At 31.6% G+C, this 26,137-nt stretch overlaps 1 protein-coding gene across 1 annotated transcript in view; it reads left to right on the top strand.

Moving 5' to 3' along the window:
- The window catches only part of LOC107457031 (two pore potassium channel protein sup-9), a 53,035-nt gene extending 36,368 nt beyond the window's left edge, over nucleotides 1-16,667 (top strand). Inside the window, exons 2-3 of the mRNA XM_016075067.3 lie at nucleotides 12,592-12,810; nucleotides 15,936-16,667. Coding sequence (XP_015930553.1) covers nucleotides 12,592-12,810; nucleotides 15,936-16,477 — 761 coding nt within the window. The 3' untranslated portion in view covers nucleotides 16,478-16,667. The remainder of the gene's footprint in view (nucleotides 1-12,591; nucleotides 12,811-15,935) is intronic.
- The last annotated feature ends 9,470 nt before the right edge of the window (nucleotides 16,668-26,137 follow it).

The following is a 26,137-nucleotide window of genomic DNA, read 5'->3' as shown; positions in this document are numbered from 1 at the left end:
AACTTATAAAATTTGCGCTAATTTTAATATTAGAAAAAAAACATCCCGTTAAAATAGTGGAAGTCGGTACGCATGAAAACATGTCATGTCAGGTATACGTACATACATAAATTAAAAATTTCACCAAATACTAAAATGTAAAACAAGATTCGTTTGATTTTAAACAAAAACATTGTTACTTATTTTTTTTCTTTTATTTTGTACTATAAGTTTTATATTTAGAAAACTGTCACGTAACTTTAACATAAAAATACTACAGTTTTTTATTTTTAAAATTTGATTTCAAAAAGGAACACACAGAAAATCTTACATTCGAAAGGAAGTGCCATATTGTGAAGTATAGTTCAGAAGTTGTCAATTAATGCAATGCCAAACTTATGGAGTTTTGCCAAACACACGAGCACCCAAATCATCGTGTGCGAGGAAAACAAACATTTTGCCGCCAAAGGGATACAGTGATAGCTGTTCTGCTGCTATCAGCAATTTTGCAGTGTCATTTAAAAATGATAACCACAACAAAAATCACCAAAGTATATTTGTCTTCTTATTTTTACTTTTCAGTTTAAAATAAATTAGCTAAATATGTATAGTTTCTTGCATAATATAAGCAGAGATTTTGCTTGCAATGAACGTGATGAGATTTAAAAAAAAAAAAAACTTTAACAGATATAAAGTTTTCTTTTTCTTTAGAAATCGACGTTGATCTGGAAAAAAAAAGCTTTTCTCTCACAGATATCAACTTGCTTCGCCATGTGAAGATTATTTAGAGAAAAATTATGTTTTAACTACCGATTCTTAGTTTAATAAAATTGATACAGATTTATTTTTTCAAATATCATATAAATAGTATTTAAGTTCCTATTAAGCTCCATTTTGTACCAATTATCTTGAAGTGATTCTCTTAAAGAGATTACAAAGTTTACCTTTATTCTGCGAATTCGGTTTAATATTCTCTGCATGAGGAAAAAAACACAAGACTTGTGACGCGTCATAAAAATTTTAAAACATTATATGTTCAATTTGTAGTTTTTTTTTTCTTTTGTTTTTGAAGTTTTTATCTCAATCTCTTCTTGCTAGTGGTCAACAAAAAAGTTGTCAAATTTAAAAAAATTTCTCACTATAACTGTAACCGTTAGAGCTACGCAATCGTTTCTAACATCATTCTTGAGTGCATAAACCATTATACATGGATACAAAATTTAATACTATTCACTGAAACAGTATGCCTTCTAGAGTGCCATAAGTCGAAAAAGTTATTTTAAAATCACTCTGTATTGTAAAAAGATTTTAATAGTTCTTCTTTTTTTTATTTTTTTTTTATTTTTTTTTTTTTNTTTTTTTTTTTTTTTTTTTTTTTTTTTTTGTAAAGTGATTATGGTTACTGTCCAGTTGTCGTAAAACTGTTTTCATGAGTTTCATCTCCCCGCAAAGCAATTGTGAGTCAATTTACTTCAAATTGTTCTATATCTAGCTTTTTTCTTTTTTTTTTTTTTTTGTCAGCCCTCTTACCTTTTGCAGTAAGTTTGATTAAGGTAAGTGACGAAAATGAACGGGCCATAAATATGCGTGTTTTCTCTTCATCGTCTGCACCAGGAAATAAATTGTAAAGTAAATTAGGGCGCGATTTCAAATGAGGCCTCATTTTGAAACACTTTGAGAGAAAACTCTTGAGAAGAATGTAGTGTCCATCGATTTAAAGCTGTTTACAGAAACAGAAATGCCGAATTGTTGCGCTTATGAGATTTCCAGTGATAACATAATTTATGTTTTATTACTGGGATTTTAGGCTAATAAGTTTATCGAAAACTAAATTTACCCGACTTTACATTAAAATAGTTTAAACATATATATAAAGAGTAGCTTTGTTGATCATTTTACCTGTAGTAGCTCTTAAAGAGTTTTCAAAATGAAACGAAGAACAGAAATTTTTTGTTTTCCCCTTTCCAACTTTATAAAATATTTTTCAGCAAACGCATCAGTTAGACTCATTGAAAATATTATCAACTTCGTTTAAGTTAACCGCGTTAAGTTTGCTGGATACATTTTCGTAAACATCTAGAGTCCTTAACTTCAAAGAAATAGAATGTGAGTCCAGGTATTGTCCCCAGGCCTTAAGACTTTAAATTGTTGATAGTAAAATTACGTTAATGCTAGTAGCAATTTCTTATTTTAACGTATGACATTAAAGTTTCGAGATCTTGCTGGAAATAAAATAAAAAACTATTAAGAGAAATATTTTCTTTAAAAATTATGAATAGAGGTGATCACAATGTATTGAATTATTAATATCTGTCTCAACTTTTTACCTCTTTTTAAAATTTCTAAGACTTGTGGGAACTCTGAAATCTAAACTAATGTAGGTTGCGAAGAAAATGAAACACTGACAGTGACCTACCGGGATACCATGGGAAAGATTCTGAAGAAGGCCTTAGCGCATAAAGGGCTGCCGAGTCAATATAAAAGAAAGAAATATTTAAGTGGATATTTAAATTTAGAAAAAGTGTCATTTTTCGAAACATTTATAGTGAATAATTTGAAGCAAAATACGTGATTTAATAAATGGAATATATTAAAATAGCTGTTTTAGCTGGTATATTTATTATCTTTCTCTTCAGTACCTGATATATTATAAGGCCTAAGAGACCTTAATAAGAGAAAGAGGTCACAAATTTTTAGGTACCCCTTTTAATGTATTTATGCCAATAACGCCTTTTTTTCCATCGAAACTTTTCAACTGAAATTCCGAATGGAAAGGGAAAAACTTGTTTGAAAACAAAAATTAAAATACGCATAAGGTTATTTTTTTATCATAATTATCCAGCATTAAGCAATCAAAAACATATTTGCACTGAAACAAAATGTTTATTTCATTCAAGATTAGATGCAGAGGGCCCCCTGACAATTTGAGCCTACAGTCACTGGATATCTAAATCGAGCCCAGGTCTTTTTAATCTTTTAGAGATGCCAAAACGTAAAATATACATCACGTAAAGTATATATTAAAAAAAATTCCTTCCTTAAGCAAAATTTCAAAGGCCGAGATTAAGAAGAAGTAGGATTTAATTCTGCAAGTTGTCTCACAACTTTAATCATTGTTCTTTGCATCCATACCTTTATATTTCCATTAGCCAAATGATTTCTGTCACTTGGATAACGTGTCGTGTCAGGATGTCAATGCATGTCACTCACAAGACTTCTTCGAAGCTTTCTATGAGAAAGACCTCTTCAGGGGTTGACAGACGTTGCCATTTTTACTTCATAATTATGTGGTTCGTAATTGTAGTAGAGAATATAACTGTTATTTTTACCTAAACACTTAATTATGAATCTTCAANAGGAACCTGACGAGATCAAAATCAGTATCACTCACCAGGATAATCAGCATGACCGGCATCGCAAGGGAGAAGAGGACATCAGTAGAGCATGAACAGCATCAGTTGGCAGCATCCTTAGGTATCATTCACAGCATGACGTCAGGATTTGAGAGCGATAAATCGGATATATCGGAAATCTTCATAGATTTAATGAGCTGCCTACTTTATACGCTTTTTGGGAAACTTTTTTCCTAGTGGTAGCTAATATATTTAAACGCATGATTCGTGGTTTTGTAAATTTGTGTTCAAGTTGTTTTCCCCACCACTCAATTTAAATTAGACAAAAGTTAAATTAAAATACGCCACTTGAGGGTTGGTAACAATAAAAAAAATTATTTATATTATGTAAACTTGCGATTGTCATCCACTCTAATCAAAGAATAGAAAACAATGCACATGCTAGGATGGGAAATATTTTAATTCGTATGGTTAACACGAGTGTTCAGATTTATTTAAAAATTTTCTTTAAAATTTTAAGTGGTAGTAAGTTTAATGCTGTAGTATTTTATTTCTGTTTATATAAATTTGATTTACATTGATTTTGATAACCACTAAATGAAAGAAATCTTTTAACGTATATCACCAGATGAACAAGTTGCGTAATTTTTTTAACTCCTAGCTAAATCAAGTAATAAAAGCTGAAATTTTTAAAACAAACCGAATTTTCACAAAGTCTTTATCAGAATTTTAAAGCATGGTTGTTTTTCAATATGATCTTTTAGGTATCAGTTTAAATAATTTATGTATATTGATGCACAAAGTTCTCTTATGTTACTGAAATACTAATACACTACTTTCTTTTTCCCTCTGAGAAAAAATATTTCCTAACCTAAAACTATAGTGATTCCATAGTAGTTGCATTGTACCTATAAAAACATAAATTCCTACTATTTTGTATATTTGTCATTTTCTTGAGCACTTGCGTGCTTGAAAACAACAATTTGCAATTCTCACAGAGTACATATAATCCTAGTAGTTTCTTTTCTTTTTTTATTCGTAATTTCTTCAAATTGCAAAAATAAAAATACTTTAAAAAAACTAGTTTATTTTCGTTATACTTTCAACAACAATTGTGGCCATTGATTTATAACTTAAGAAGGAAATTGTCGTAGATCAAAAATGTCAATACATTCATTGACTGATCAGTAAAAGCATTAATATTGAAGGAAAAAACCATTTCGTAATAATCATAAAAACCATTTAAATACCGTTCCCGTTCCATGTGATTTTACAAGAACAGAAAGAGAACAACCTTCTAAAAACAGTGATGACGCCCTGAATTAAAACAATATTCTTTAATTTTTGTGAAAAACTTCATTTCGCTTGTAAATATGTTTTGTGTTCATATTTTGCAACAACTGTTTTCGTTTCGTTTTAAAATTATATTATGAATTTAAATTAAATTGTAAAAACCTTCTATAGGGTAAAAAGACAATTTTAAACCAAGTAGTTTCTGTAATGCTTTCACATCTTATTTTAAAAAAACAAATGTATATAAAATGTTGAAATTTTTAGTGTATCCCCATTTAAGAATTAACGAATATAATACTGCTCAATATGCTTTTTAATTGCAGTATTAGCGAATTAAATTGTATTATTAAAATATAACCATCCCATCAGTGTATAAAATCTGTGTATCAAAATATACCTGTCCCATCAGTGTATAAAATCGGTGTATCAAAATATACTTATCCCATCAGTGTATAAAATCTGTGTATCAAAATATATCCATCCCATCAGTGTTTAAAATCGGTGTATCAAAATATACCCATTCTATCAGTGTATAAAATCATTGTATCAAAATATATCCATCCCATCAGTGTATAAAATCGGTGTATCAAAATATATCCATCCCATCAGTGTATAAAATTGCTGTCAGCATAGGCTGAACTAGGTCGCTCACATAAAAAAGGAAAAAAAATTGAACGTAAAACTGAGTTGTTTTGGTGGGAAGAATTATTTTTAGTAAAAGTTGTAGGGGTTTGAGAAACATTGAGTTTGAACGAACAAACACGAGAACATCTGATCGCAGTTTATATACTCGAAGAATAAAAAAAAAAGATTTTTTTTTATCAGGTAATATTTTTAAGCTCTGTGAATTTAATTCCTCCTTAACAGTTTTGTCTTGAAGAGGAGTTGTTGTTATTTATTACCTCGGCTTCTGTAGCTTCTGTTCGGGATGTTGGCGATATCTCAGCCTATTCCGGCGATAGTGGTGAACCGTTGGCGATAACGAGTCTCGTTTTGACATGCTTTATGCGAAAGAGTGTGACACTAAATTTTTAAGTGTGAGGGGTTCTCTCTTGTATTTTTAAAAGGTCTTTTCTGGTATCTGTGGCTGAAAATAAATGCAAGGACATGAAAAGTGTCGACATAAATTGTACGATGAAGATAAGTAAATGTCAGAATATTGCTACTTTTTTTCTGTTCACACATTCTCACCTTGACATTTAAACAAAAGATTGATTGAAAATTTATTCTCAAGGTAGCCTTTAAAACCTTATTCGTCTTGTCCACTTTTCCTGACGATTCCAATTTTGACAAATCTTTCGCATTTTCGTTGCGAATGCTGAAAAAAAATTACTTTTTCGTTCTAAAGGAAAGATAATACAGCTACGCCAATTTTTTGGGGTTTACTACTAATGTTCAACTTCGTAGCCTTTTAATTTTGAACCCAATACAGAAAAAAAGGGAACTCCTATATCAAATATTGGGAGAAGTTCGCCTTCGTGGAGGACTTTTTGATGGAACTAATCAGTATTTGCGCTATATGGAGTGTTAAACTGGGAAAACCTCCCCGGGTTAGCCTGACGGCAAGAGGACTCTAACCTTTGATCCGTCTACCGCTGAAAATATTTTACGTCAACACTGTGGGCGGTGCGAGCTGAGTGCGGAATTCTTATCTACCTGCCTTTGCTGGGATTCGAACCCAGTTCACCTCATTGGAAGACCAACTCTCTATCACATGAGCCACCATGGCTCTGCACTCTTGTGTAATAGCAACTTAAGTATTCATATTTGTAAAGACATATAAGAATTAATGTTTTTTGAATATTATAAAATTAATGTTGTCTAAAATAACAAATAGACCTTTAGTTCAGAGGCAGAAAAAGCTACATTTTTTGCTGCGGAACTGTGATTGCATAGAGGAATAAAATTAAGTCAGAAAATAAAAATTTTAGCTCAAATTGCTTATAAGTGAACTGCTTTAACCACCTTTCCATAAAAAGTGAAGGAATGCAACAAAAGAGTGCAGAAAAGGCAATTTTAATTTATGAAATTCCAACTCGTTCGAAAGTTAAGGCAATTTTATGTGCTTTTTTGCGAGTTTTTTTTTTCCTTTCTTACTCACTTGCATTTGTTTATGTTAGCAACTGTTCTTTCCATTCTATTTCGAGAAAGCCAAGCCCGTCAAGTATCAATTCTCTTAAGCGAAATATTCTATTTTCTTTCACGAAGATTTCACTTCTTTAACCATATATTTCTTACTTGCACATTTCACAAAGACAGGTACGAATACATGTAGAAGATAAGCAAACTAATTATGCATCGAAGTTGCCTGGAACACAAAACCGAAAATATATATCACTTTTATAATAAAATGCAGAAACAAATAATAAATCTAAGCTGAGTAAAAGACGTAGACAAGAAATAATTATATTTCAACAAATTCAAAGTGCGGTACGGCGCCGTATTTTATTATTTTCACGTTTATTAACATTCTAACTTATGTGGAAAAACTTAGCTCAAAATTAGCACGCCATTTTGCTTATAACTATTAGCTGAGAGCTGCGATGACTCAGGGGATAGAGCGTTCCCCTTCCCTGAAGCGAACCGGGTTTGAATCCCAGTCGATACGAATTCCGCATCCGGCTTGCCCCGACCACAGTGCTGACGTGAAATATCCTCAGTGATAGATAGATCATGGGTTAAAGTCCCTTTACCGTCAGGCTAACAGTGGGAGGTTCTCGTGCTCCTCCATGTAACGCAAATGCTAACCCTCATTTGCATTACATTCGTTCCACCAAAAAATTCTCCACGAAGGCAAATTTCTGCCAATACTCAATCCAGGAGATCCCTTGTCCATACCTGCCAACTTTTAATCCTTTCAACGATGATATTCCCCAGTGGTAGTAAAATGAAATGCAAATTACAATTTTAGGCAGAAACATTTGCTGTATTATGAACAAACTTATACGGATTACTAGAGCACTATTACATATTTATATATGCTTAATTATTTTAAAAATAGTGGTGAATTAAAAATATTATAAATTAAGTTTAAAAATGCAAGGAATATATAGAAAGCATAAATTTTACTACCACTTTAAATATAGAAATAAAATTTTACGCCAAATGCGTAAAAGTTGGCAGGTATGCTTGTCTTCTGCATTGGGTTCAAAATTGCAAGGCTACGGAGTTGAACAATAGCAGTCGTAAACCCATAAAATTGGGTCGGCTGTTCAACGACGGTTATAAAATAAAATAAAACTATTACCTGGCGCTGACTTCATATCACGCTGACGTAGATCACATGCGTGGGTATCCGAGATCTTCTTCTTCAAGTGCAAGTACCCATTTGCTGTGACTACATAAAGTTATCGTTACATACATTTTTTATCATTTTTATTAAATCTTATTGTATAACAAGTTCGTCACTTAAATTTAGTTTTTCTCCAGTGTTATCCTATGTTCTTATGTAACGATTATCATACTAATAAAATGTGCTTACATAAAATTATAATGCGTAGTTATATATCAAGGTAATCGTAATATATATTATATACCAAAAGACGGTGCCTCTGCAACACAAAGATTATGATTTTTGTAAGATATGAATTTACGTGTGTAAATCAAGAATTTCCCCCTCCAAAAGTGTAACAGCTCGGCACTTCTGAGTACAAGCATATAAAAATAATATTCAATACTATTTTTCGCAATTTTTTTAACAATGACCTTCACCAAATGTTTTAAATGCCACTTTTAAAAGCTTTTATTTTTACTCTCACTATTTTTCAATGACTAATTGAATCTCAAAATTTAGATTCGCATTAAATGAAATTACAAATGTCTTGAATTATCTCGCCAATAAGGTACGCCATTTAACACTTATTTTCGCCTTGTTATCAATTAATCAAAGGGGGAAAAAAGTGTCTTCTTTGAAAGATGAGATGACGGGTAAAGAGGGGAAGGATTACCTAAGATAATCTTTATTCTCTACAAACGAAAGTGGAGCCAAGGAAAAGGATAAAAAAAAAGGGACGTTCTTGCAATCAAAGAGCCATTACTTATTTCATGACAAAACAAGCCAACTACTAATACAAATGCATTCGCTCATGACGTTTCAAGGTGAATCGTTCGTGAATTTTCTCGCCAAATACTTGGTGCAGTTCCAGAACATAACAGCTGCAAATACCACGTAATGAAGCAGAAAATTCCAAATGGACCTACTGTGTTGTTGATTTCCTGTATCTGTGAGCAACAATCTAATGTCAAATTTTTTTTTAAAAAAATGGGAAAAAGTATAGGGAAAATAATTTGCATTTTTTAATTATGTGTGTTTTCATAAAGCAAATACGGGAAGTCAAATTTTTGAGTAAAAACAGCTTTTCACAAACTTTTTTGTTCATTTAATCTCTCTAGACCCAAGTTATTTACTAAATACAGGATTTCCATAACCTGGAAAAATTCTCAGAGGGCTGCTTAAAATTCCATTAAGCTAACTTCCAACTATTTTTGTAAAATCAGATTTAACGTTTTTACACCACGATGAACGAAATAAAAATATTTCTGGCAAATAAGAATACTTCAAAGTATGTATATTTTGAAAAATTTAGCTACCACTTAAAAACAATCTCAAGCCGTACATGGGGCGTGCCGTATTAGGTAACTGGCAGTCAGCCACTGCTCTTACAGACAGTGTCCAATTTGCGGGACTAGTGTTTGAAAGTTAACTCATTTAGTCCTTTTTCTCATTCCCAACTCAAATGAAAAAGTGTAAAATCTTTGAAGCAGTGCCCTTTACGAACCCGAAAAAGAACATTTGTGTTTAATTTATAAAATGAACTTGTTTTTTTTTAAAGCTATTTTAATTGTGCCTAAATAGTTTCTTGTGACTTTACTTGAATTTTCGGAACCAATAGCACTTGAATTAAAGGAATATAAATAAAATTAACACTTTTTACTTCGTTTAAATGATGTAAGATTATTAATATTAATAGGACGAAAGAGGCATGCTATGAGCCCAATACTATGCATAGGAATATTTTTCAGATCAAATAATACTATAAATATGAGAAAAAAATATATATATATACAGTGGTGGCCAAAAGTGTGGACACTTTTTAAAAGTTTCATGTTTTTCAACTTTGTGTGCTTGTAGAATATATAAATGTTCACTTAAATACAAAAGTTCAGATATCAAATTGAAGGTAATTTAATGTGCAATTTAATAACAAAAACAGAATTAAAATATCTGTATTACAAAAAAAGTTATGCCTATTTTAGTAGAACAAACGAACATAAATCGTTTTGAATAAAGACGTGTTTTGTAATAAAAGCGTACTAGCCAATCACAAACACTGTTCTTAGGACCAATCAAATATCTGTAACTATAGTTTAAGTTATTTGGATGGCAAAAGAGTTATTGTAGTGGAAATATTTTGCGGAATGATGCATACTAGTACAATTAAATAGAGTATTGCTGTTTGTGAATATTTAAAAGTCCTTTNTAGTCCTTTTTCTCATTCCCAACTCAAATGAAAAAGTGTAAAATCTTTGAAGCAGTGCCCTTTACGAACCCGAAAAAGAACATTTGTGTTTAATTTATAAAATGAACTTGTTTTTTTGAATAGCTATTTTAATTGTGCCGAAATAGTTTCTTGTGACTTTCCTTGAATGTTCGGAACTGTTATATATTAATTTATATATTAAATAGCACTATATATAATTATATATTAAATAGCACTTGAATTAAAGGAATATAAATAAAAATAACACTTTTTACTTCGTTTAAATGATGTAAGATTATTAATATTAATAGGGCGAAAGAGGCATGCTATGAGCCCAATACCAAGCATACGAATATTTTTCAGATCAAATAATGCTATAAATATGAAAAATATCAATATATATATATATAAATGTATATACTGTTTTACCCAAAAAGATTCATCAAATCAGTAACGCATGTAAATCATTTACTATCTCTTGCTGCTATAAGGAAAAAATATTTCAATTAATTCACTGTATTGATTGGTCAGTCCTAGTGGTTGTTACGATTGACTAACTGAAGAGTCAGTTAATAAATAATAATAATTAAGTTTCTACCTTTTCTTACATTTTTAATCACCTCTGGTATCTTTAGTATAGAGTTTTAATTCCCTTCAAATATCTTTTTTAATGAAACTTAAGTAGCGACAAAAAGCACCGAAAATGAAAAACCTTAAAAGTTTCAATTTTTTTTTTCTCTACTGTATAAGCTCGATCGATTAGCTTTTGATTTAATTAGATCCGTAAGCAAGTTAAAGCACATAAAAATTTCATTTGTATCTTTAGCAATATCTTATGCGTAAATATGTATGCATTTAATATTGTACTTCTTATACTTCCCTTGCAACTTTTAAAATATTAGTCCCATCAACTTGATATTAATTTCTTTCGATAAAGCGCAAAAGGGACTACCGAAAAAACAACACCGTATTTGTCTAGTTAACTGCATAACACATTGTCAAATACGTAAATAGGTATTAGTCAAAAACTAGACTTTTTATGCATAAAACCACTTAAAACTTCTAAATTATTAATCCCATCAACTTTGTTTCATTTTATTCATCGTGAAAAAATAAACGGGATGATCTTCCTCAATTGACTGTTGGTATTACTTTCAGATGCGTAAATATTCAAAATTTGAACTTCTTACTTGTAAAATCTTAACAATTAGCAACAAAATCATTTTCTGGCAATATTTGCCATAAATATAAAAATACGTTTTTCTTATAAAAATTATATTGTGCAACCAAACTAATTTATATTTCAAAACATAAAATAACCTGGGAACGCATGAATCGAGATATTAACCCTTCTAAAGTGTTTGTCTGGAAACCTTTTCCAAATGTTTAAAATTATAACAATATGCTTTGATATTTTATTATTATTCACTGGATTAGATTAAAAATTATTCTGACCCCCATCACCCATTAATAGTAATTTTATTTATTCATTGGTTAAATACATAAAAGCTTTAGTTTTATAAAATATCATTCGATTTTTCCTGTTACAGTTACAGAAATTCCGACTAACATATAAATATATTATTTTTGTAAAATGATATTCAGCTTTATTCACGAATGTAGACTGAAGTATTAATAAAAATAAAATGTTTTTTTTTAAGCATTTTGGTTGTCAACAGTTTTCCTATAGCTGAATAGTTTTGTTTTAGCATGGAGGTTGTAATATGAATACAGGACACTCTAAATTTTGATTAAAATTCAGAAAATGATAAAAGAGATGTAAATTTATCATAAACATGGGATTGCAAACCATGTTGAGAGAGTAAAAATAGCAAAAAACGCATGCAGACTTTGAATCTAGAGTAGACAAAATGCGTGATTTGTCGTCGCTTCAACAAACATCAATAGCACACCTCGTATCTTTGAGCACTTCCGGGAATCGTTTTTACATCATTGTGGACAGTGCAATGACGTCAATGGGCACCACAAAGCTCAACTTTTGTAATAAATAATCAAATAAATAGTTTTGTAAATAGCAAGCTTTTAGTACTTTTTGTCGATATTTTCCAGCGAGACGTCAAATCCTGCTTGGATTTTTTTCTTCTTTCAATTTTCACCTTCTCAAAGCAGTTTGAAACTCAAGTTCAGTGGTAAGACTTCATCATTTAAATGCCTTTTAATACCCCTCATAGTTTTTTGGCCAAATTATAAAACACCTTGAGTATAAAAATAAATAAAATGACTTAAATCTGGTGACATTGCCTACAATATTAGAGAACAATTCGTCAAACACACAATTGCACTATGTCATTAAGACATATACTTTATATTATACCATTTATACCGTGTATCATTGAAATAATTTTTCCATCATGATAAACGAAGAATTTTTTTTCGATAATGCCATAGATTACTGATATGATGTTAAAAAAAAAACACTGCTATTTTAAGGTTATCGAAGAATTACATTTTCTAATCTATTGCAGGTTATGGCAACATTGCACCGAAGACAGATGTTGGAAAAGTCGTGACAATATTTTACGCTTTGCTTGGCATTCCTCTGATGTTGATGTGTTTAACAAACATTGGCAATCTTTTGGCGAGATCCTTCAAGTTCACCTACTCTAACTTATGCTTCTTATTTAGAAAACCTCGCCGCACTCATCATGCCTCATCAACTCAAAAACAAGTGGAACAAATGAAAGGTGAACTACACTGCTTAATCTATACATACAATAAAATAGAGAGTTTTTTTGTGTCTGTATACCTAATTGCGTGTGTAACGTAGGCACTAAAAATAACGAAATTCAACATGAAGCTAAATGAGTACAATTGTGAACAAATTGCAAATACCGATTTTCGATTTTTAATTAGATTTTTAAATACAGAGACATTTAAAAAACATAATTTTCTCACTATTTAGGGGAAGCCATTGTTTTAAATTAATCTAGAGACGATTCCGTTTTGCCAAATAGTTTAAAGGTAACAATGATGCCTCCTGGCTGATAGCTTTTATCAAAAAAGTTATTAATTGCAAATTCTGCATTAATTTATTATTTTTCATTCGTTTAGCCAGGTTATCTGAATAATCAGCGTGATCGTGATACCATATGTGGATATTACGTTAAAGCGAAATGAATGGTTTGAAGAATAAACACATTAAATAATTACTATTTACATTTATTTACAATTTATACAAAACTCGTTTAGGTTAAATGCGGCATCAAATATTTAAGATGCAATACGCAAAGATAAAGTAAAAGAACAACATTAAAATATAATTCTAAAATGTGAGAATTAAAGTTGAAGTAGTATAAACAAACAGTCCATAAATAATAATAAAAACAATTTAGAAATGCAGAATATGTGTTTCACATAATGTCGCTTCAACGTCACCATAGTAATATTTCTAAGGTTATCTGAAACCATATGTTTATTTTGTTTATGATCATGTTTTTAAAACGTGTTATTATAAAACTAAACATTTTAAAAAATACGGTAATTAAAATTTTTAAAAATAGCTTTGTTCTGAAAAGCAAAGTTAATGAAGAAATGGTACTTATTCTTTTAAGAGAGTGAAGAAAAAAAATCAGCAAACTATTATAGACGTCAATGATGCTTAATTAATTTTGGTTATTGGTACTAATTTCAATTTTATAACCGTCGTTGAACAGCAGATCTAATTTTTGGATTTACGACTACTAGTGTATAACTCAGTATCTTAAACCCAATCCAGAAGACAAGAGAACTCTTGGATCAAATAGTGGGCGAAATTTAGCTTTATGAGGGACTTTTTGACGGAACAAACCCGCATTTGCGTTAAATGGTGAGGAAAATCATGAAAACCTCTCACAGTTTGCCTGACGGCAAAGTGACTCTAACCCATGATCCGTCTACCACGCAGAATATTTTATGTCAGCACCATGGCCAGTGTGAGTCGGGTGCGGAATTCGTATCGACCAGCCATTGCTAGGATTCTAACCTGGTCACCTCATTGGAAGCGAACGCTCTATCTCCTGAGCCATCACGGCTCAATAGGTACTAATTTAATTTTATTTCATAACCGTTGTTGAACAGCCGACCCAATTTTTGGGTTCACGACTACTAATGTTCAACTCCGTAGCCTTGTAATTTTGAACCAATCCAGAAGACAAGGAAATTCCTGGATCAGTACCCCCAGAGTTATGATTTGTTATGGGAACATGGAAGACTTTGAGACTCAACAGATGTAACGTGCATCAGTCATCATTTACTACACGGGGAGTCTTCGGCCGGAGAGGATCAAACCAATAGGTACTAATTGAAATTTGAAAAAATAATAAGCTACGAACTAAACGGCGAAATTGAAGGATTAAATGCGCTTATTACTTATAGGAAATTATTAAAAATCACCATACTGTAATTGTCACCAATGGCACTACTGGCATCATGGTAATTGGTGCAGTTTTAATGGGTACAAAATATCTGAAATAGATACAAAGTATCTTATAAGTAAATTTGGTGCTTATTGCAGCAGCACCATTTCTGTACATTTTTGGGATGCTGAGGAAATAAGTTTTTTACAATCCCTCGAAGGTATAAGTACACGAGAAAGTAACTATATTAAATTTAAATTATCATGCCTCGAGCACCTTATAAAGGCTCCGATTCTCATGATAAATTTAAATTTATTTTGTGCAAAATCATGCAAAATTTATTTTAAATGGATATTCTTCTGTATCATGTCGATTAATATAATGAAATTGCTCCAAACTATCTCTATTTAAACAATTTTTTTGTCAGCAGCAAATGTTTCGAAAGGTAAAAAAACAACTGCTAGCACAATTTGAAAGATTATGCTTGAAGCTTTTAGAAATAGAATCATTTTCCTTCATGTAAAATTCGGATCGACCAAAATGATTAAGTTAATAATTTCTTCTAGCTTTAAAATACCAGCTACTTTGAAATCATGTAATAGAATTGCGATATTTATATAAGAATGCTTTTGAAGTTACAGTAAATATTTAAAAAGAAAAAAAACTTTTAACGATCATTTTGGTCAATGCAAATTTTGTTTGGATGAAAAGACCATCATTTCATCCAATCTTTCAAATTATACCAGATTTGCTTTCAAGTTTTGTCAGGTAAACTCTTTTAAAATATTTGTTGCAAAAAGTAAAATTGTTTAGAGTTAGTATAAAAGTGTTTCTATTGTTTTGATAAGTCTCTGTATATATCTAGATATTATGTTCAATCCTTATCCTACAATGTATCATTCTACATACTGTCTGATGTTGTTAGTGTTGTTCTATTGTGATTTTAACGACTAAATATATATACAATATAACGGGTGTCTCAAAAATGACTGACAATTTTAAAAATCACCTAAAGCAAAAAAGGGAGACAAAATTTATGGTTTTCTGTACTCTGCTAGGAAACAAGTTTTATTGTCACCTAGTTTCAGATTTAATTAAAATTCTTCAACAATTGGCTTTGCTGGCTTAACTATCCACAATGTTTTCAGCTTTTAGAACCGAAATATTTGCAGGAGCATCTGTTTATATTGATCACAGTATGCACAATGTTGTTGCTGCAAGCTGTTGACATTTTGAAAACGATGTCGCAGCGCCATCTATTTCGAACTTTTGTAACTAATTTCAAAAAACTAATGAGAAAAAATCACTAGTTTCCTGAGCAGAATCACACCTATAATAATTTCTATTCTCAGAAGATTAAATTGGAATAGTAAAGCAGTGAGTTTCCAAACATCCATGTAGAAATTTTACTTATAAATTTGTTTTATTATTATTAATTGCATGTAATGTTAACAGTATTAAATAACGTTTTTTAGGACCAGTGCCAAAGGTTGTGGAGATAGCCACTCTGGAACTTTGCAACGGAGAAGAAAAAACACCTGTGGGAGACAACATCTCGCACATGTCATCCTCTCCTGCGAAATCATCCATGTCAAACAACACAGTGGTCGTCGCTGAACCTTCTCCAGTCGTCGTCGAACGAGTTTACCATGATTCCATAGGTGCATCTGAGCAGAGAGTCCCCATGCTGCCAGTCTTACTTTTGGTTACTGGCTACATATGTGGTGGTGCCGTGCTATTCTCTCTTTGGGAGAAGTGGACATTTTTAAATGGGGCTTACTTCTGCTTCATAACCTTAAGTACCATCGGATTCGGCGATTTGGTTCCAGGGTCAGACATTTTCGACGCCGAGAGTGGCCAAGCCAAACTTATAATTTGCTGTCTTTACCTCATTATGGGGCTGGCCATCATAGCCATGTCTTTCAACCTAGTGCAAGAAGAAGTAGTCATTAAGTGCAAAACTGTGGCTAGAAATTTAGGATTATTGAAATCGGAATATGATGATGACGATGATTGATTTATAAGCGATAGATTCCAGTCAGAGTGGTTAAATCGGAGACAAAAGTATCGCTCTTTGGGTTATAGGTATCGATAGTATTACGATATTTGTGTTCATTCGTGCTATTTCAGTATTCCGTATTTATCTGATTATGATCATATTGGAATTTTCGCTAGTGATGTTTCAATAAAGATTTTTATTATAAGAATAGCAAGTGTGTTTTTTTATTGTCAATATCAAAAAATAAAGATCATATTTATTAACTAACCGCTTTCAAGTGAACCTGCTGATAAAAAAAACGGTTCTCAACAACTAACTTTTTTTTTTTTTTTTTTTNTTTTTTTTTTGAGATTTTACTTTTGGCTGTAGTTGGTTCCAATTATAAGCTGTTATTTCTTATAAAATTTGTTACCTAAACTAAGAAAAAAAGTCAAGAATCAAGGTTTTTATTTATTTATTTTTTTTTCTTCATTTAAGGGAAGAAAATTTTTTTTTTTCATTTAAGAGGATCAAAAGATCTCTCTGTAGAGGATCAAAATTGCGATGGCATGTCTTTGGATCATCCTCAGGGATGATTGCCAGACAGTCGCCAATAGCCCATTGTGCAGCTCTAGTGTGACGTAAATAAAATACTTACCTACCTAAATACCGAAGAAAGAGAATGCCGAATTAAGAAAATGCCGAAAAGCGGGTCGTTAAAAGTCTCTGGATTGGAAAATCGCAAATCGAAAACTCTAGCTCCCCACAATATTTAAAGTCGTTGTGGAATAATTGTTAAGGTATACTTAATTTGTTTAATTTTGCATGCACTTAAGAATTTAACTGTACAATTACCAGATCTCATTTGTTTGTTGGAATTGTTTGTATGTAAGGGAAAGTGCTTAGTCTTCCAACAGTATGCGATTTTGGATGCATAAATACAAAGTAAATTGACGACACTCTAACATTTAATATCTACAGTTATTTACAAGTTAATCTGTAGTTATAAGCATGATTGATTCCAATTTATTATGCATTATTAAAGAGAGAAAAAAATATTTGCATCCATTATTTATTTAATATCTCAATATATAGAACGTCAGAATAGTAATTAAAATTACGCAGTCCTAGCTGTTTACATTATGTAAAATGAAACTTTCATGCTTGTGATTTCACTGACCTTGCATATAGTGGTGATCATATTCACTGTAAATCAAACTTATTGATTCCCAATTTAAATGACAAAACAAGAAACTCTCTACCATTTGAAATTTTAAAAAATATATCTTTCATTTAAATAAAAAGAAGTTTGCGTGTATGCATACACCCCTAGATGCACACTTGGCACCGTTCCGCAGTGGACTGATCTTTAAGACATGGTTCCCAGTAGAACACCGAAGTCAAGCATCACTTGCTGCGGTCAGTAAGCGGGTGGGTGACCACTTTGATCAACCTACGTAGGGACCGAGGGTGCGCTGTATCGGGCCTTGTTACATTGTTCTACCTTAAAGTTCGCGCGCAGGTCGTCTGGCTACTGAAGCGGGGGTGCCATCTCTTCTGCAGAGGATCAAAATTGTGACGGTCGCCAATAGGTTAAATTATGCAAGTATAGTGTGCGACGTAAATAAAACTATAACTCTAAATAACTATATATCACACTTTGCTCCGCGCGCTGCGCAAAGACGAATTTAAATTAAATTAATTTTTTGCTGTTGTGTTATTTACCAACTCACTTTTAACTTCAAACTCTTAAAACTAAAGTTTTTCAGCTCTCAAATTGATTTTATGATCGAGAAATGTTAGATTTGTTTAGTTAATCCAGTAGATTTAGACTATACAAGACCCAGGGATTCCATTTTCTCATCATCCTGGCAAATTATGCACGTTAGCTAATTTGTTTTGGATTTAACTCAATTTTCAGTTGCTTTTTTTCATCGAGTTTGTCAGGGAGTAATTTGAGGTCATGGTAGTTCGGTTAGCCTCCTCTCTGCATTTTCAAAATTAATGCACTTACCTTTGCTCAGATCATAAAGTCAACTGGTAAAAAGCTCGCAATATCTTTTTATATTGCTTCAGCAGAATAAGCAAATTAACCAACATGTTTTAGTTTTTTTTTTTAGGAAGGGAAAAAAAATAGAAATGTTTTTTGCCTTTGCAAACTTATCTGTGTGTTATAGAGTATTTTACAAAATAAAAGTACCATTGAGTTTTACAATAACCCTAGAAATTCCTTTTGAAGAAAAAAAATAGGCATAGGATGACAAAATATTGTAATATTGAGGGAATGTGTCCGGAATATTAGCCATCTCATTTTGAATTCTAAACTTCACGTCAATTTTTGAGAGACATTGGAATTCAACAGGTTCGTATACGTAAAAATTGCTTACTTGGCCTACTTTTACCCAAAATGCCACCAGACACTAAAAATGGCCATTTTTTAGAAAAGTAGAGAAGAATCTTGTCCACGGGAAAAGATCTAAAAAACAATTGTTAACTCATTTGAACAAAGACTTAAATTAAAAGTATTGTAAGAAGTGATTTATGCATTACGAATTTATTTGGATTTATTATTAAATTCTGTCGGAATCAAACGTTACGTCCATTTCCTTAAACATGCATTTTAATGTTTCTCCCGTTTTTCTTAATTATTTGGAATCTTTATTACAATTGTACTTATTATACTTTATTACATCAGATTCAAACGTTATGATCAACGCATCTTCATGCAGCACCCATATTTTAAATCAAGTCATTCAAGTTATGTCCATTTCCTAAACATGTATTTTGAGTTGTATCTTACTTTCGGAATAAGAAAAAAAATTAAGAATTCTAATATAATCTCGCCCTTTTAAAAAGCCAGACCATTTTACAACGATTCATAAACTTGCCATGATCAACACTAGATCCATTATTTAGATTAAAATTCTTCATAAACACTTCAAATTCAGAATAATTTGACAGTCGGATTTACCCAGTGTATATTCTAAAATAGAAATGTTTATCGATTTTAAGGCACTTTTAAAATTTAGCATTACTTTAAGCAGATTACTCAATACTTAAACCACTTAGCTAATTTTATTAAAATATCACAAGATGTCGGCAACTATAGAAGTATAAGTAATTCTATATAAGTAGAGACTTCGTGTTTCCAGACTGAACTCTTTGTTATGTTCTTTATTTTCACCCAAATATTTATCACCATATTTGTTTATTTTGATGCGTTATCAAGGTCAAAATACATTTCTCATATCAACATAATTATATTAATAATTTAAATGTCAATATTTGGATCTGAAATCATGCTGATCATTTTTACAAACCGAAATTGTATTCAACAAAAGAAAATATTTATCCAATAAAATCATAAATCAGTTTTATTTTCGACATTTTTTTAAATATTGTGTTTGTGAGGACGGATAGGTAGGTAGGTACTTTATTTACGTCGCACTAGAGCTGCATAATGGGCTATTGGCGACAGTCTGGGAAACATACCTGGGATTGATCCGAAGACATACCATCGCAATTATAATTCTCTGCAGAGGGGATGGCTCCCCTGCTTTGGTAGCTAGCCCAACCATAGAGTAATAAATAGAAGGAGACGGCATGTCCGTAAACTCGTGAAGCCTTATCCGCAACCACTGCGCCATATTGGTACAACCAAAACAAAATCGAACTTCGTTGAATTAGAGCTGTACGTGTTTAAACATTCTTCAAACTGAGTAATAGATTTTATTTTAGCAATTAGTCTACTGTTGAAAATGATATTAAATCAAATAGAAAGAAATAATGCAGTCTGAAAAGATCAATTTTTCAAATATAGTTGCATGCTTTATATATTAATAAACAGGTTATAATTATTAATTCATATATTTAAAAAAATTGAAAAGAAACAATTTTTTTCTTTTTTTACCAAGTGATACATTAACAAATTTAAACAGTTTTATTTTCTAGCTTAAGAAAAAAAAAAGCTAAAACTTTTTATAGGAGAACTTTTTAAAATTATTTATCTAAAAATGAAATCCTTTTCTAGGGTTAATTATTTGAAAACAAATGGGACNTATATATATATATATATATATATATATGTGTGTGTGTGTGTGTATGTTTAATAAATATAGTAAATGAATGTATGTAAAAACCAAAAGATTAATAAACTTGTTCCTTTTATATTACTGCATTTATATTTTACAATGCTTGAGTTAAAAATTGTGAAACATTATGTACTTAACACTAAAGAAGATTCAAACATATATTACTGATAATGCGGTATTTAAACTTAACATAAAATATATATAACAAAATTGAAATAACTTCTTGGATTTATTTCTACTTTTAAGCTTGTGCGACACTTTTTAATAAATAAAAATATTTACATAGTAAAACTTAAAGCTTATGAGCACTAAATGAAAAAACCCTATTTTCCCCGGGTGTTTTTAATAAAACCCAGGCGGGTTGGGTTTTTTCAAACCCTGCTAAAAAGCAGCAAGTAATTATATATTTACTCATTGTATTTTCTAAGTGTTGACATTTAAATCTAGTACTTTCCAGGATTTCTATGTGCCTTAAAAAGGTTTTAGTATTCATTTTGTCTTTTAAAGTTCCTTAAAAGTCTTAAAATTTGTTTCATCTGAGCCTCCACCTTCCTCTACTAACGTCTCAATTGCTGTTTCAAAGCTTCAATTTATTATAGAGCAATCATTATAGATAATAATGCCTGGGCATTTATTATAGAGTATTTATTTGCTCTCCACTTCATGTATTTTGTGAATGAGATAGAGCATTTCATGAGTGGAATTTAAACCTCAAGTGGAAAATAAATATTCCTATATATTAAATACTCTGGGTATTTACCTTTAAAAATAAATACGCAGTTATTTTACGTTGCTATTTGTAAATTACAGTTTTGTACACTTCATATGATCAAGTGCTTTGCAAAAAAAAAAGAAATTAGACTTCTCTGCTTAGTAATAAAAAGTATGTTATGAACTAGTTTTATTACCCAAGTGTTTACTCAAATGGCTTAATGTTGATTATTGCTATTCTTTTAGCACAAACCAACATTTTCCCCTTTAAATATTCTAACTTTAAAGAAAAGTGCGTTTCATATTATTTTGTTTATATTCAAAATAGTGTGGTTTTAATGTGATATTCTTTGAATAAATTTTTAATTGGAAAGCTGCCCCCTTAAATAACAATAATATATTACTTTTAATGCCTAGATAAAATATAAAGGAACCTAAGTTCCCGAAAACTGCTGTAAAGTTCTTTTTTTTTTAATTCAGTTGTAAAATAGAGCTATCTTAAAACGTTATTTTTTGGGAAGAAGAAAAGAAACTAATGTTGAAAAATTGAATGAAAAAAGGTGTTATGTATTAACAACAAAACTATTTCAATCTCGTTTTCGAAATTTTCCAATCACAAGAGAAAATATCAAAAATAACCTAACTCTTCCTCTTGAAACCTTGACAGTTACTTCACTCGCGCCAATAGGGAAGGGGAGGAATGCCCACTCCTTCTTATTCATAACTCTATGAGCCCAACGACCTGTGCCGACGCCTCCTATATCTGAAAGCCTCCACATGATTTTTTATAAGTAGTCTGATCAGACCACTGTGAAGGATATCCACTTTCCGAACGAGTCATTTAATTCAGACCACTGTGAAGGATATCCACTTTCCGAACGAGTCATTTAATACAAAATCTAGTTAAAATAAGAAAGTGGTAGCAAATATATGACTAAAAATTTATTTTATTTATGAGTGTTATTGTTTTGCCTCATTCACTTGTCAACCACTACAGATTCAATTCTCAAATATATATGATAAATTTCTCTCAATTACTTTTATAAAAGGTTTAGGGTTCGAGCGCACAACTGGCTCACTTTTGAAATACTCTGCGCGGACTACTTATAAAGACCGTGTGGGGGCTTTCTGATGTAGGAGGTAATGCCTGCGCGCGAAGACTAGCACTTCAAGGTAGAACAGTTTAATGAGGACCGATACCGCACACCCTCGGTCCCTACGCAGTCTGATCAAAGCGGTCACCCACCCGCTTACTGATCGCAGCCAGTGATGCTTGACTTCGGTGTTCTACTGGTAACCGTGTCTTTACGATCAATCCACTGAGGGACTTGTGAGGACGGAAGTTCACTGATTCATTCGTGTATGTTAGGATTCAAAATTCCAATCATTACCAAACGAGCTAGAGCATACTCTTATCTCAACTTGTGCTCATAAATGCATGACAATGCGAGTTTCTCCAGATCGCTACAAGCAGGATTTATAGTCATTTTTACCGGCAAATAGACATCAGTATCAATTACAAATTCCGACCCCTTTCAAACTAACTAGAGTTCTGAAATCGCAACTGCATCTTTGTGTTACATGGCAATACAAGATTCAATAGATTTCTGAACCTTAAAAAAAATACTTTATAGCCAACAGAAATTCATCCTCGATCAACCACTTTTCATCCAGCTGGAGTCCTCTTATTTCAACTGGAATTGTTATTGTTGTTAATTTACGTCGCACTAGAGCTGCACAATGGGCTATTGGCGACGGTCTGGGAAACATCCCGGAGGATGATCCGAAGACATGCCATCACAATTTTGATCCTCTGCGGAGGGGATTCAACTGGAATCATTTCCTGAATTATACTAGCAAATTTATTCCAATCGAACTTTTCACGATCCATTTGCACCTACATATTGACGTTGTTGCTTTCAGCACCAGAGGTAATGTGGAGTTGTATTTTTAAATTTTATAACATGGGTCTGTGCTGTTTTATAAGGGTGGTTTAAAGACAATTTGAAGAAAATTATCACTTATTATATGGGATACTCTTTATATTACTTTAATGAAATCGATTTAGTAAATAAATTCTTAAGAATGATTATGTTAGGGTAGTCATTGGGTAGAACATAGACAACACCACCAGTGGGTTAACTGGACTCAAAAGGTAATTTTAAGTATTTGAATATTAGGCACTTAACAGAACGAAACCTCAGGTAGTAGCATCCACACCTAACAAATACATTCAAATTATATGCCACTGGCGTGGAACAAGGCTACTTATAAACAAAAATTGCTTGACCTGAAAATAATAACTAGAAACTAAAGAATACGTCATAATTTTTGTCTTTTTTTTTAATGCTGATAGAACTTTATATTGTTGTTGTTGTAGTTCATTTACGTCGCACTAGAGCTGTACAATGGGCTATTGGCGAAGGTCTGGGAAAAATTCCTGAGGATGATCCGAAGACATGCCATCACAAATTTGATCCTCTGCAGAGGGGATGACACCCCTGCTTCGGTAGCCCGACGACATGCACGCGAAGTCGAGCACTTTACGGTAGAACAGTTTAACGATGACCCATACCGCGCACCTTCGGTCCCTATGCAGGCTATTTCAAGTGGTCACCTACCCGCACACTGACCGCAGCCAGTGATGCTTGACTTCGGTGATCTGCTGGGAACCGTGTCTTAACGATCAGTCCACTGCGGGACGATAGAACTTTATATTTGTGAGTACTAATTATTTTAGTTGATGATACAGGCTTTTTGGGGATAACTCTTTAAATAGTCTCAAAATAAATTACATATTTGAATTCAGAAACTTAAAATATACACAATTGTACAGCACGCAAAAGAAAAAGTGAACATCCTGAATAAATTTTGATTTAATATGATTTTCACGTACTTCGTACTGAGACTTAACGGTCCGAGAGTCTAACCTTAAATGTGCTAATTAATCAGTGCAAGCGATATTTTAATCTTTAAATACACCCAATTGTACAGACCTCAAAATAAAAAGTGAACATCCAGAAAAAATTTTGATCTTAATGTGCTAATTAATAATCACTTTTGGATCAAATTTTATTGTATTCTGAATAAACGTACCTTTTCCTCGATGGATTTGGATTCGTGGCTCTCAAAATGGCAGCTGCAATCTAAATATAGTCCTAATAATAAAAGCAAGAGAGCAGTCAAAAGTTTGGTCCCCTTAATGTTAATTCACTTTTTGAATATTTTGCTACATTTAGAAGATACTTTCAGCGAATCGAAAATAGATTTGCATAACAATTATAAAATTTGTTTAGCCCAAGATAATTAATTCCGTGTTAACAATATCTCTTAATAATTATGTATTGATTTTTTTATATAGTCTAGAAAAATTTCAATTGTCAGGCATATTTTTTTTTTAAACATTTTAAAGCACGTAATTTTAAAGAGCGAAATACAAAATTTGAACGGAATCAGCCAAATCGTTCTTGAGAAATTGAGTTTTTCAAAATCACACTTAAAAATTTTATGTATCTGGAATGTTCTCAAATGTTCTATTTTGTCATTTAAAATCATGTTCTTTAAAATTATGTCAAAATTTGCATGAATTACTATTTAAATTTTTTTGACTATTAAATTAAATAAATATTCAATAATTGTAAAAGATCATTTTTTACATAGAATTATCTTTGGATTGATGAAAATTAAAATGAGCAAAAAATTCCCAAATCACTTCACAAGTTTTTGAGATATGGCGAAATATGCGCTAATGGACCAAGAGAAATGGGTTCAAACTTTAGGCTGCTCTCCTGCCTTAACTAAGAGGACCATATTTTCAGACAGCGACTACTATCCACAGTTTGAAGATCAAAAATATCAATTTAACGAAAGATAAAGCATGTTTAATTTTAAAATAATTTACATTTTGGGGGCTGATTTTTTAACTTGTAGACTGGTTATCGTCAACTTCAGTAAATTAGCATATTTATAGTTAGGAACTCAAACCATTAAAATTTATGAATCGTAATACGTGAAAATCCAATCAATGAGCAAAAGTTATTCGGACTATTCACTATTTACTTCAGCGCACTGCACCATACCATTTGTGATTTTTTCCAGTTGTAACCAAATTCATATTTCAATATTTTCTACTTGAAATAAATAATAATGGGTAACAAATATTTTTTTTAGTTTTCTGCCGCACGTGATTCTTTTTTAACTAATCTTGATACTTTGTATCGCTGATTTCAAATCTGCAATCAGTTTCTCAATTCTCCATTTTTTGTCAAAATGAACAAGATTTAAAACATTATGTACAATAGGTGGTCGCATAAATGTTGTGAGAAGGGAATTAGGGTACATCATCAGCATTAAAATTGCATAGAAAAACACTTGCCCAAAAATACTGCACGCCGCTAGGCGGCGCTTTCCTGCTTCTTTGCGTACTTCTGAATAGGTCATAATAGGGAGGCGCCCCTAGCCATGTACAACGACATTTCTGGGAAGGTTTTCTATACTGTTTTAATGCTGATGAAGTGCTTTAACTCTCCTTGACCCCCTGTTATACATAACGCTTTTAACTTGTACATTACAACAAAAATAGACTAAAAATGTCATTTTAAGAAACAAAATGTGTAGCTTTGGAAGCAAAACTAATTTCAGATTTGAAATCCTAACACCCAAATTAGGCAATGTCAAGTTTTTGCATACATGCAACAACAAAAAATTTTTAATCAGTATAATTTTAAAAAATATATATAAGTTTTAAAAAGAGACGAAGATTGTAATTTCCCAGCAGTTTTCAAAGTCCTCTGTGGAAAAAGTTAAAAAAAAAAAAAACTGCCCTTAACATAGAGATCTTACGTTCGTGGCCATAGCGGTATTTTGGCCAATGAAAGAGCAGACCAATTGGCTAGGA

Source organism: Parasteatoda tepidariorum, chromosome 6 (genome assembly GCF_043381705.1).
Source record: "Parasteatoda tepidariorum isolate YZ-2023 chromosome 6, CAS_Ptep_4.0, whole genome shotgun sequence".
Lineage (NCBI taxonomy): Eukaryota > Metazoa > Arthropoda > Arachnida > Araneae > Theridiidae > Parasteatoda > Parasteatoda tepidariorum.
This window is presented reverse-complemented; position numbering and strand designations above follow the sequence as displayed.